This window comes from Galendromus occidentalis, unplaced genomic scaffold (genome assembly GCF_000255335.2).
Source record: "Galendromus occidentalis unplaced genomic scaffold, Mocc_1.1 scf7180000075708, whole genome shotgun sequence".
NCBI classification, from domain to species: Eukaryota; Metazoa; Arthropoda; class Arachnida; order Mesostigmata; family Phytoseiidae; genus Galendromus; species Galendromus occidentalis.
Window position 1 is genome coordinate 121,056 of NW_003803698.1, and position 13,846 is coordinate 134,901.

Genomic DNA, 13,846 nt, shown 5'->3' on the forward strand with positions numbered 1-13,846 from the left:
CCCCCGAGAGGGGCGGTCGAGCCTGAAAACCTGGAACCGACTCGAGAAGGAGATCTCCGCGTCCCGAACCGAGGAATCGAACCAGGTCTCGCTGATCATTAATAAATCGATATCAGTAACCAAGCAATACTGCCCAATAGCGTCTACAGCACCTGGTTTGGCAGCGGAACGAGCATTGAAATAACAACAACGAAAAGGGGCATGATTGGATGGGGGGAGGTGTAGAAGGCCTTCCGGGGTGGGTTGAGATCTGGTAGGGGCGAGGTGGGGATGGGCTGAGGGTCAATCCTGTTGTACTGAGGAGGAAGAGTTAGTGATCGGAACGTTCGGCCTGGTAACGGCGAAGCCGTCATATTCGGAGTCGATCCGGTCGAGCGGCACGGTCCTCTCGAAACGTCTGATAATAATGCCCGTGGTCCAGAGCTCAGGCGCCATGAGGGCCAGCTCGTCGTCAGAAGAATCGACCTGAAGGCAGAAGGAGGAATACGTTGGGTGAGGCGTCTTGAGCTTGGTGACAAGCAGGGATCCCTTAACGCTCGATCTGATGCTGTCATATACGCTCTTAGCGGCGAAACCGGGGGTTATCCGAGAAACGAAGATTCGTTTCTTCAGGAACTTGGGCAGAACCGGGATCGACGATGGGCTGGGAGGCATAGTACCGACCGTGGCGACGGAACCGTCATCGGCACCGACGCGACCTCGACTGGTGACGAAACGATCGCCGGGTGGGCGAGACCTCGGGGGAGACGTATCCCTCCTGACACGAAACTCGTTAAACTCGGCGCGTAACTCATCGTGATCTCTCCGTAGTTCCGACAGATCGGAGCGAGTCTTACGTAGATGGTTGGAGCACGAACCGACGGTCTCCTTGAGAGATTCAATCTCCGAGCGCAGGTGAGAGCTGTCATGGACAAACATGTTTTGGAAAGATGCGAGTTGCTTCATGACGGCTATATTGGAAGATTTCTCCGGCGGTTTGACTCGACAATGAATGCAAGCCAATACGTAGTTTTCCACCTGGGTCGGCGGGAGACAAGTCTTATGGAAGACTCGACCGCATCCGAAAGTACAACAGAAGATCGGGTCGCCCGAGTTCCGAGAGCACATGGAGCATAGGTCAGCCATGACGAAAACAGCTGATCGGGATCGGTATCGATGGAAGGAGACTGGGGACGTAAGCTGAGTGCCGAACCGAGAGTAACAAAATCAGCAGGTATAGGTGCGTCGGAAAATCCCGGAGACGAGATAGAGATGAATACCGTGACGGTCAGAATACCGCGAACAGGTTGAGCGGTGATAGGAGCGATGTATGGCAGTTAGGCTTAGGGATGGGTGACGGGGGTGAGGGGATGTAACGCCGGAGCTCGCGGAGCAAGCGCGCCAAAACCGATAAGCCGGATCGCCAGACGAGGGCACACTACTCAATATCGGGGAATCGGGCACAGGAATCCTCGGAAACCGGTGAAAAGCAACCACGAGGCGTGGAAACACGTGTTGTGTAGCAGTAGCAGACGACGAGGTTGAAGTGAGGACCTCAAGCTTGCTTCGTCCATCCAGCGCTCCCATTTCCTACGAAATTTCTTCGTAACGCGCTTGACTAATACGCGCTCTCGGCGGCTGTTCGTCGTTACTCGCGCCCGTAATAATCTTGTCGCCAACAGTTTTCGATGGCGTCTTTCCAAACGCTTCAATGACACTAAGCAAACCTAGCCCTATTACTCTGCTCCAGTAAATAAACTGTGTATTACCGACCGGGCACTTCCATTTAACGGGCACCCATCTGGGGGCTCTGAACAATTATCGGGCATGCCCCACTATTAGAGGAAATACGGTATATAGATATGCGGAAATGAATCCGGGCGCTTCTGCGTCGGATTGTTTGTTGATATTGTATGGCCGAACGTCAGCGACGAATTCCAGGATGCCGCTAGAGAAGTGTCGGTTCATCAGAGCTTAGCCTTGGTACTACATATGATTGCTTGAATCGTATTCATGTCGATGACGCGGGAGCTTCATACTTCTGAAGCAGCCGATCATAACGGGAACTTATCCGACCTCCAATGTTATGGATTCTATTTTAGCTCGCGATAGGTCGTTCGTTTGCGGTGGGCGTGCTTCATAGACAGTCGCGGCTGAATAGAATTTTCGGTGCTCCCCATCTCCCACCATGGAACAGAGGGGGTTATCGAAACCCTGCCGTGGGAATCATCAGTATTCTCGCAGACGATGAACGCTTCCTCCCGGGAGCTCGAGCTCAGCAGCGGAGTCCCGGGAGAAGCTTACGCACTTGTAGAGCTTGGGGGTTCAGGTCCTAAAAAATGCTGAAAAGAGGCAGGCAAGAAGGCTCTGAAAAACCTTGGAATAGGCTTCGAAACTAGGCAGAATAGGCTTCGAAGCTAGGCAGAATAGGCCCCAAAACTGACCACAACAGGAATAACAGGCAGGGAAGAGACCGCACTAAATTTTTCGTCCGTGCCCTCTCATGACAGACCATGGGAACTTGGCGTCCCATTGCATCGCTTTGTGATCGAGTCATCGAAATAAAAGCCTGCGTCTAGGTGGACACTCGGATTTTATTGGACGCAAGATGTGTCCCTTCGCCGGCCCGATTCCATCGCCGATTTTTTTCGTAGACCTAATATTTCCCCGTTTCCGGTATCAAGCGTCTCAAAAGCTCAGAGTGCGGGCGCGGAAAAAACAATATAGGCGTATTCGATCGAAAAACGTTGAAAAGGCAGCCGTGGGCATTTATGGCAAGATGCCTGAACTTCCGAGCTCTACGCTTTCAGGCTCCAACTGCGGTTGACAATCGACTCGGGAAGCAGCGTCACGCCTGCGGAGACTAGTCAGAGCGACAATGCTATTTTCACAGTATATCTTCGGAGAGGACCAGCCTGTTTGAGCAAGAAATCAGGGAGTCGCGTAAGAGATTTCCTTCACTGGTCCGACTAGGACTTGAGGAATTTTGTCCATACGTGGTTGCTCCTTTGGTCCATTGTTCCCCGTAGCCCACAGATACCCACGGGGCGGCCGAAAAATCCCCATGTCCATTTTCCTAGCTCGAAAAGCCCCCTTCCTAAGAATTGGTCCGCCATTTCGAATCGTCGACATTCTCCCTGGGCGGGCCAGTGGGTCCGCGTCTCCTCACAGGGTAGTTGGTCGCGGATTTCGAGGCGCCAGGTATCAGATCATATTTGCACATCTGTGACCGCCATTGGAACCCTGAAGGGGCCAAATAATTTTTCCGCCCTCTCCACGGAACCTCCGACTGTCCTCTCATGGATTCCAGAGAACGCTTGTGAGACCAACTTTCCGCCGTCTCCACGGAACCTCCGACTGTCCTCTCATGGATTCCAGAGAACGCTTGTTGGACCAAGATGTTTTCTGACTTCCCATTGATCAAAAGAAGAAGTTGAGTATGTGCTATGATCGGATGAAGAATACGTCATTTCTGATCAGATCGAGTGGAGGAGCGCGGAACCCAGCTCGAGGATTGCTGCTATCGATAGAATAGGGAGTCCTCCAGCGATTAGCAAGCGGAGCGAATTCGAATAAGCCGCCAAAAGATTGCAGGCATAGGCTTACAGCCTTGCCCGTAGAGGGCTCTGCTTTGTCAGAACACCTCACTAGAGTAAAAATTAAATCAGAATGGATCATCCCGAAACTAAGATCTCGAGTTCGATGACGATTCTGAAAAGTCGCGAATAAGCTTCGTGTTGCCCCTCTGAACAGCAAAAGAAGAGCTCGGGATCATATTCTGGTGGGACGACGTTTCCGCTCTGTTTCTCTCTCCTTGTCGTGTTCGGTGGTGGCGGTGCTGCTGTGGGCTGCCGCGGCTGCTGATGGTTGGCGGTGTGTTGTTGATCATCGAGAAAAAGCGCTGCTGCTGTGTTAGTCATCATTGGGAGCTGGCGTGAGTTGGTGCTGCCGCTGCTGCTCCCGTCACTTGTGCTGTGTGGTGTGGTGGAATCAAATGAACCAACCTCGTGAAATGATTGTCTCCATCCGAGTGCGGCAGCATCGCGCTTAATCAGACAGTGCAAGAAGTTCCACAAACTATCGCCAATGGATACACGGAACCAGCAGCCTCAAGAGTATCCTTTATTCCCGATGATACTGACCACCGGTCATGCTCGCTCTTGCTCCAGAGATTGCCACTTGTTGCTACGATCGTTGTAGACGTGTTGTGCGGGCAGGAAATGTCGCACGTACAGTAGAGTTGCTTCTACTGCCGCTAGCGATCTGATCGACCTGTTCTCTACACGTCGTGTGTATGAGCTGAGCAAAGCTCTCCGAAGTCCCTTCTGCTCCCCGAACACTCGAATCTACGACCTCTTCAGAAGATGGTTCTTCTTCCCCTAGAATTCAGAGACTGTCTCACAGACTCTCCTCAGTTCCGGGAGAATCTCGCCTGCCATGAGAAGGAATTGGAGACTACGGCTCAGTCGATGAAAAGTATCCTCAAGGAAATCAAGGAATTACTCAATGCGGCTAAAAGTGAGTAAGCGAGAGAATAGAATCGTTTGGCCGCTACTGCGTAATCGCTTATTCTTCGGAAGATCCCTCGATGAAATATGACTCGTATACATATTTAGAATGACGCTTTCGGTTTGACGTACAAGACGGTTTAGGAGCTAGACGATTCCGACAGTCTCGGTCTGCATACCGCAATAGCTGTGGGAAGCTCCTGCCTCGATTGTTCGATTCTGAGATTTCTAGCCAAAGATCGGAGAATGAGCAGCGAGGTCCCGACTGATGGACATCATGAAGTTTGGGTTTGTCGACGGATGGTTACGTTCTCGAGAGGGGAAACTTGTGCTGTCATCTGTCCACGGACCCTAAGCAGATGGGGCTCAATCCGATCATCCTCTCCGCGTGCGTTTCTGAAGCATCTCGAGAGATGAACGGTTCCAGCTTCGATTCCTCTTACGGGATTTCGGGGCGATCATTCGAATCTTTTCCCCCGGAATACGTCCACGTCGAGCAGGTTCGGAAAGCCGGTATGGTTTCCTAAGCTCCTGTCTATCGGTTTGGCGATGGAGAGCGCACTCCGAGGGAGAGGTCGTCGGAATGCTTGATCCCGGATGTCCGCAGCGGCCTACACTCATTCCGATATAACTTCGAATCCAGGACACTCCTAAATCGGCCTGCCTTGGAAACCCCCGGCAGCGCGCATTGCACTCAACTCACCATTGTTGTCAGCTGGGTATCAGCTCTGCTCTCGACTCGAGACTGATCACTGCTTCAGCGCTCTTTCGTCAGGAACAATCGCTGAGAACCCACACTTAAAACTTCGGTGTGCCCCCGGAGGTGTACTGGGGGACGGCGCGAGTCGTTTCATATCCCGAGTCAAAGGCAGCTAGGCATGCCAGGAACGTTCTCTGTGGAAACGCGTAATCAGACACTGCTCGCTGAGTTGTGCGATGCGGCGGAGGATCCAGTCCTGAATCTGCTCAATTGAAGATCGAGAGAAAACGGAACAGCAGACTCCTCCTATGCTCACTATTATTATTAGGGTAGCTGTCGGATCAGCGATACGCCTAAACGAAGAACTCGATTGACACATCCGTTGTGCGGAAAGCGCGTATAGGACGCGACAAGGTTGGGGAATACGTCTGGCGTGCGGCTCATCAGACTATTCAGCGTGCTTCCGCAATCCATTCGCGTTGAACTCTCCGTGTGTTAGAAATTGATAGTGTATTCAGTAATCAGTAACCCCTGAATCGAGTTTTTCGGTCAGTCAGAAGAAGCGATAGAAATTTCGGAAGATACCGAATGATCTCTTTACTGACTTCTCGTCGGCATCTAGTTACGTATCTACGAGAATGTCGCGTCGCTGGAACGGCGTCTCGGGGCATCGAGTGAGATAATCTATTAGTTTGCTTGGTGGATGCCAACCGTCGGCCACCGTGGGCAGTTTTGGATCGTATGCACATCGCAACGGTCAGTGAAATGAAATGTGGTATCCTTCCGACGTAATCGCCGGCATTGTGGGAGTTTGAAACACACCCACTAACGAGTCAAGGACAGTGAAGATACATCCGGAGGATGAATGGGGAGCACCTCATCCCGATCAAATAAAAAGGGCGGATGAAGTCAGGACTCCCGGAGTCATATCCCAGGCTTCCGGCAACAGGCTCGTTCGGGAGTCCCGGGGGGGGGGGCGAAGGTACTCTGAGCAGGGCCGTCGATTTCGTTTTCGAATCATCTGCGAGCTCAGGGAGCTTTTGCTGAAGGATTGAAAGGCTCCGAGCGATAACGGATGATGATCACATAAACTCTCCGATGTTCTTCCACGATAGGGCTCTCCGCTGCTCTGAAGCCAGCGCTTCTACAGGCATCGGGAGGAGCATAGAGGATTCCGTGCTCTTTTTCCGATGACTGCGAGAGCTGTCTCGCTCTTCTGTGTTTACGCGATTGCCCACTAGGGTGTCTGATTTCAGTCCTCGGTGTACCTTGCTCTCAAAGACGGCTGCTTCCTAATACTGGTCATACGTATCGCGTTTAGATCCAAGGCATTGAAGGGATCATTGAGGCTACTGATTCGGAAGCCGCGTGAACCCATTCTGGACTGTCCTGTCTACAAGGGAGGTTATTCGAATTCAAGAGGTCGAGCAGCCCTCAGTAGACATCTCGGCCCCAGTCAACCATAGCTTTAAGCATCGGAACATTGCTGCCGGTCCAAGCACATCCCGAAGCGCGACTGCGGCGTGGGTCGGATCGAAGGCTTGTGTGGGAGTTTCGGCCAAAGGTGGATGCTCCCACGAGAACTAATCCTGAAAGACTATGATTGTATCAATCTTCGTGACAAAAGACGACTGGAAGGGAATCTGACTTCATCTCTCATTCCGCACGAGCAACCCTCACAAGTTGAATCTGAGTCGAGTTCCTCGGAATAAAAGACTATCAAATTGAATTGGCAATCCTCTGGCTACCCCGAGCATCTCCCATCTTCTCATCCGATGAGACGATTGCGGATGAATCGACATCGATATCCTAGTGCCCGAATGTCCATGCATGGCATCATCATTCTGTTTATTACCCCAGCGGGGGACAGGATGGAATTTTCAACAAGGTTACTAGTCAATCTCGTGGCTAGGCGTCATCGGAAGCTGTTGGCTACAAGATTGTTCCTGGCTCGGGATATGACGAAAAGTCGACGAGATCGAGTGTTGGTCATTTTGGTCGGGAAGAAGGGGGTGGGGTGGGATACGCGGAGGAGCTTCTTGGCGAGCTTGAGATCTTTTTCATCCAGGATCTGGGATAGGGGAGGGAGAGAGATAGAGTCGAGGGGGGGGGGGGGCTGGCATTTCCGAGCTACATGGCAAGTGAAGCGCCTCTGGAAAGATTCGAGAGAAACTACGGTGCGCTCAAGCCACGGCCTCCAGCCCTCGGACCCGTACACGAGGGATGAGAGAACAAGGGACTGATACGCTCGTATATACACGTGAGGGAGTCTACAAGCGAAAGCGTCGATTTCATGACACACATTGAGAACCTTTCTTGATTGCAGATCTGTCTCGGGCTCAGCGAAATCTCGCGAAAGCTTTCAGCGAGTTTAAATTCGAGACTATCGGTACGAGTCAGACAGATGACGAAATCGTCATATCGAATTCTCTCAAGGAGTTCAGCCGACTCCTGAACACAGTTGAGGATGAGCGTGATCGGATGGTAAGTGCCGACCATGTTTTCGATCGGTGATAAGCTTTCAGCAAATGACGAATAATGTGGAACGGTGATGTCAACCCGCTACAGGACATTGCCCGCTGGTCCGACGGTCCGTCAGCGCGGTATCCGTCCTGCGCTTATTAACGGTACTTTTTGGATGTTCGGCGATGGGAAGCGCCTAGAGTCCTTCGCCTCGGGGCTTCCGGTGGCATTCCGATCGGCAATTATGCAACGTGATGACATCGACTGCGGGTCGAATAAAATCGCCGTCGTCAGCGTAGACGACCACGTTGCAGACACTGCACCGCCGCAGGAAATGAGATCCTTCACGGAAACTTCGAAAACGAGACGAGTGAACCGAAGAAGAGCGATGCAGACATCCGACTAGCTCGGTTTCAGGATCATGAATTCCAGAAATACATAGATAGTCGCGAAAGAAAATGGGGAACGGGCAACTCGAGATTGAATTATCATTGAGGACTTCCGGGATCGAAAGAGTTTACCTTCTAGAATCTGGGATGATCTGAATATGCTTCCCGAAGAACGATGCCGAACATGCGCGGCTCGAAGCTGTTCTGATGTCGGAAAATGCATTTTCGCACGGCGTTTCTCGTGTATTTTCGAGCACCTCTGCCTGTCGTTCAAACATCTCGAAAGCAACGAAGAAGCATTACAAGAAAGATTCAATGGACTATGACGCTATCCTGAAGTCGATTTGCTCAAATCAATCCACAGTTGGAGAACGCTCACACCCTGATCGAGCCAATAGAAACTTTCCGTAAGGAACGGATAGGAGAAGCTAAAGAGAAGAAGAAGCGTTTCGAGAAGGATACCGCGAAATATTGCAGTGCTCTCGAGAAAAGCCTCGGCCAGAGCTCGAAGAAGAGTGAGCTGAAAGAGGTGAGTCTGACTTTCCACATCTCTCCCCCGCTTATTTCGGTCTCTAGAATGACGGCGCCATCCAAACATAATGGAGAGCGTAGAAAACGAAGCCGGATGAATTCTCCTGGCACTCCTTAGTACCACTCTGTCATGACCGAGCTCGTTTGCGGCGGAACCACCGGAGGGCGCTGCGTTTGAAGACTCGCCATCGAGCGATGTCGGTGCGAGCTATGGATCCGTTCGAAATGGAGATCCCATCTGATTCTTGAAGGCAGTATGAGCTTTTCAAGGAAATGGCCAGGTTCCATGCGGGGGAACCATCCAGTGTAGGCTCAGATTCGGGCTGGCCAAGGGACACGAGGTTCTTCTCTTGGGGTCGCTGCCGTAGAGAGCGACCTGTGGATATTACAATGGAGAAGGGGCATGCCGCTCCTGGGGAGCTGGGTCCAGCAAAACAAACATGGCGGCTACCTCTCGGTTGACTTCGGAAACGGGGAAAAATCCGTTGGGGTAGCTCTAACGAGGAAGGAAACAACAAGTTTCTAGCGCTTTTGAGATAAGCCACATGGAGTGACTCGCTTGTGCAGGAGTATTGATCACAGTTGCCAAAGTGAGATATGTCGCTCCTCAAAAAGAGGTTTCCACCCGATGAGCATATCCAGACGAGCATGATGAGAGTTGGTGACTGACATTAAGGATTCTGACTTTCAGACGGATCTAGAGGTTGTAACGGCACAGGCCAACTTCTTCAGAACATCGCTGGAATACATCTTGCACTTACAGCGAGTCCAAGAAGGGAAGAAAACTGAGTTCGTGGAGACGGCAAGTTCCCCGGTGACCTTTCGATTGTGCGGAAGTCTGCCCCTGAGCTCTCAGGCTCTATGTAGGCTCGTTAGATTGAGACAGCTTTGTAGCTAGCTCGTGTGTGACTCAGTGAGTGATTTTTTTACAGATCCTCCGCTTCATGTACGGCTGGTTGACATTCTATCACCAGGGCCACGAAGTCGCGAACGATTTTACTCCGTTCAACACGGATCTGCAGAAAAAGCTGCAGAAGACTCGGGAGAGTCTGGAAATCACCAATACCAAAGCAGAATTGTTGATGCGGAAAATGCTCACAGAGGTAAGGACCTCATCCATGCTGACTCTGTCTCCCTCATTTAGACTCCATCGGATTTCGGCCGAGACTGCCCCACGACCCTTGATTTAGATGCAGGAGTTCCTAGTCAAGTTGCCATTCGAGAGACAGCTTCGCATGGCAGCTCCATCGGATGAGGATACATCAGATTGAGTTCTCCTGCCCAAATTTTGAAAGTGACAATCAGATTTTTTCTTTGAACCCCTCCTCCAGAAACCAGATCCCGGCTCGCTTAATCGCATGTACACCCGAGAAGGCTATCTGTATCTCTTAGAGAAGAGTGAGTATTGCAAGCTAGATTTTTGGTTGGCGTTAACTCGATTAGGCGGGCATGCTGCATGACTTCTGAGGTCTTCGAGCATGCTTACTCGAGGAAAATATATTCTCACACGTGTTTCCAACGTTCGCGGGAAACGGGCCATAGCTCACCCTCTCATTGGAATCGACGGATTTTGGAATGGCTCCCTAATCGTTTCCCCTCAGACGGTTCCGCGGCTCGCTGACATTCTTGAGTTCTACCTTTTTTAATCTGTACCACTAGGCTCGTTTTCTCCTGCTCATGCAACGGCTTACCGAAAGTTTTAACGTCGACCCTTCATATCCATCAGACATTTAGGATTCTACACGTCTAATCGTAGAGAAACCGCTTATTTTCGCAGAACATCTGGGGTCCGTCTGGACTAAGCACTTCTGTCAATACAGAAAAGAAGACCGGAAATTTACGATGATTCCGTATTCTCAGAATGGGAACCAGAAACTCGTGAGTTCCCCGACCCTTAGTGGAGATTTTTCCTGATTGCATTCCCCCGTGATACGTATGTATGTGATTGCCTCAGCTCACCGGTTGCTCTTGCAGACGAATTGTGAAACCATTCATCTGGCTGAATGTGTACGACGTATGTCAGAAACAATTGATCGGAGGTACTGTTTCGACGTAACTCCGCGGGATAAAAGCCCGGGGACAGTGTTTACTTTCCAAGCACTAAACGCAGAAGACTACAAGCTGTGGCTGGCGGCTATGGATGGTAAAGATCCGCGACCTCCGCCACTGGCCCCTGGTATGGCCTCTCAGAACGCTAACATTCTGATAAATGAGGAGGGACTTTGCTTCGTCAAACTGTGCATCGATGCGATCGAGAAGAGGGGTCTGGAAGACCAAGGGCTATATCGGACCGCTGGCGTGGCTTCCAAAGTTCAAAAACTCCTCCAGCTTGCTTTCGGTGAGTTCTAGCTCTCTCTCGCGATTCCGTGATTCCGAACCCGTCGTCGATCGGACTCGGTCGATTCGGATGCCTAATAGACTTTCCGTCCGCAGACCAGAAACAAGTTTCTCAGGTTAACCTGATGGACGCAAACGAATGGGAGGTTAAGACGATAGCTTCGTCATTGAAGAATTACCTGCGGCATTTACCCGAGCCCCTGATGACATTCCGTCTACATCAAGAATTCATCAAAGCAGCGAAATTGGAAAACGCCCAAGAGAGAATAAATAGAGTGGAGAAATTAGTGCAGGAACTACCTCAAGAAAATTATAGAATGCTCCGAATACTCATCGAGCATCTGGTCAAGTGAGTTAGGACTCCAATGAGCAATCAATATTTCTCGTGTGGGCTTGGAGAAGCCCGGGCTAACGATTGAGCTCCGGTTCTCTTCCTCAGAGTATCGGACAACAAGACAACGAATTTGATGTCTATAAGTAACCTTGGCGTTTGCTTCGGACCCACCCTGTTACGACCTGAAGAGGAAACAGTAGCTGCCATAATGGACATCAAATTTTGTAACGTGATTGTTGAGATTCTTATCGAGAACTTTTCTGTGGTACGTGCTTCGGATCGAGCCTCCGATATCCGACAAGCGTCATTTAGGAGAGATTGTGTGGACGTGGATCAACTCTCAAGATCATTCCTACAGTCGAGGATATTACAGATATTTTCGAAGCCAGCTGTATCGCCAGCGGTTTCAAACAACTCAGGAGGAGCCAGTGGGAATATCTACGAAGGCTCTCGACAAGAAGTATCAAGAGCGGCACCTCCGGCAGCTCATCAGAGCCCCCAGGTATCGACAATGAACGCGATTTCAGCCCAAACGGGCTCACCGCATAGATGCTCACTGCGAACGCCGCAAACATCGATAAGTGACCTGCAGATGCCGACGATATACTACCCGCAAGGGAGTCCTGGGGGCGGGTCGCCGCAACATATTCAACAAATGCAGGTAGGTCCTCGGTTTCTTCAAAGCCGTATGTTCTCGTCCATTCGCAATTCGTAGCCTGGATAAGATCGGAAGGAAGCGGGAGGTTTCTCTGCTTCCTCCATTCTACTCCGCTCCACGAGTATTGATACTTTTTTCAGGAGGGAATTTACGGCTACGACGCTCTCAGAAGTTATACCGCTGTCCCGGTCGGGGTGAATGCGGCGATGTCGGTGGCAGCTGTCAATGGCGTGCCCCAGTCGGCCGCCCCGCAGGCTCCTTCGCGACATCAATATGTGTCCCACGCTTGTAGCTACCCATTGGCTAGTCAGTGGAGCCGAGATTCAGCTCAAGGAACCGGCGGTGGTCAAACGTATCACGGATCGCCGAACGTGCCAAACTACAGCGCCACCTCACAGCCCACGCTGTGAGTAAATCGAGCGTGCTCCAAAGTCATGATACAGCAACCGGAATCCATCGATGGGGATCCCGGCTCTCTGGGGACATTCCGTTATCGAAAAGAAATCGCTCATCATCTCGGTATAGCATCGAATGGGATATACGCTCTCCTAACAAGCTTTCGTCATCGCAGTACCTCTAGTCATGGATCTGTGGGCTCAGTCTCGGCTAGCCCTTCGGGAACCGGTCCGTCACCGGGTGCGGTGAAAGCGCCGTCGGGTTGCCGCGTGAGGACCTTATATGCATGTGTTGGAGAGAACGAACAGGAACTCTCCTTCGAGCCAAACCAGATCATCACGGACGGTGAGATATATTACATCTGAAATCTTCTGCTCATAAGCGCCTCACACTCTCGTGCCTGGCTCCTCGCATGTGTCCTTGTCTATCTTTTCTCACTCCATCTGCGAGTCAATGGTCTTTCCACGCTCATCTTGCCGCCCCTCTCACCATCTACTTGCCCATTGCGTAAGCGAAGAGTGAGGGCATTTCCGACGTCTACTTCGGAGCTTGTGCGTTTCCTTCTGCTCCAATTCGCATAAGTACGTACGAGCTATGAGAGGCGCTCACTCTCGAATGCTTCGAATCTTCCCCTCTAATGTTCTGCCCCCATGCATTGCAAACCCCGCACCCTATATCCTTTGGGAATCTCTTGTACGATTGCATCCTTCACGACGCATGGTCACATCCTCCGTTTCTCGTCTCCATCCTGTTTTCCTATTTTGACTGCCTGGATTGGGCTCATCTGCGTGACGGATTTCCTCAAGTAAAGTTATCCCTCATTTCATTTAAGATTTCTCGTCATGAGTAAGCGAATACATGAGACCGCCGTGTTTCTGACTAAAATGGATACTCGCCGTTTCAGTGAGACCGTCACGAGAGACGGGTTGGTTGGAGGGAGTGCTCAACGGAAAACGGGGACTCATTCCTGAAAACTACATCCAGTACCTAAATAATTAATGATTTTGCGGATGGGCCAGTTCACATGATGTCGAGAGTCAACTTATTTTCGGAGTACGGACTTGAGTCTGAGTTCATATGACGAGGATCCGTCCTCTTCGTACGTCCCCATGGTTGACATCACGACACAGCCGAACAACGATGCCTGCGCCAAACTCCGAACGTGGAATGAAACTCTCCGGGGCTGAGCATGCAGCTCGGATTAGGGGTGGAATTTCGAGGATGATTGAGGAAGGTCGCCGAACTGAAAAGGCTGACGAGGAGCTCGCTGCGATGAACTCTTCGGTGATCGATCGGGGACAGCTTGCGGAGCAATTCACGCAGCGTTGTTGCGTTTGTTAAAATTGAATGGCTGCCGTGGGGACAGCCGCCGCAATCGTTCAAAGTGACTAAACATCCATTCACTAACCAAATCAGCTCGCTGAAGGCTCTAGGGCGCAATGGCTTCCGAAGAGCATCGTCGATGGAACGATTCGCTTGTACTGATGCGCGCAGAAATACTGCTGCGAGCACTGCCAATTATCCGATTCTATCCATTCAGCTGTATGCGCC

General features: G+C 51.1%; 1 protein-coding gene across 1 annotated transcript; it reads left to right on the forward strand.

Moving 5' to 3' along the window:
* The first annotated feature begins 4,343 nt into the window (after positions 1 to 4,343).
* Positions 4,344 to 13,294, forward strand: Graf (GTPase regulator associated with FAK). The gene is made up of 14 exons (XM_003737955.1): positions 4,344 to 4,497; positions 7,514 to 7,671; positions 8,404 to 8,568; positions 9,262 to 9,372; positions 9,503 to 9,673; positions 9,902 to 9,968; positions 10,348 to 10,448; positions 10,545 to 10,908; positions 11,004 to 11,256; positions 11,347 to 11,506; positions 11,615 to 11,902; positions 12,040 to 12,305; positions 12,471 to 12,640; positions 13,200 to 13,294. Exons 1-14 carry the CDS (start codon positions 4,344 to 4,346, stop codon positions 13,292 to 13,294), a joined length of 2,523 nt encoding a protein of 840 aa, XP_003738003.1.
* The last annotated feature ends 552 nt before the right edge of the window (positions 13,295 to 13,846 follow it).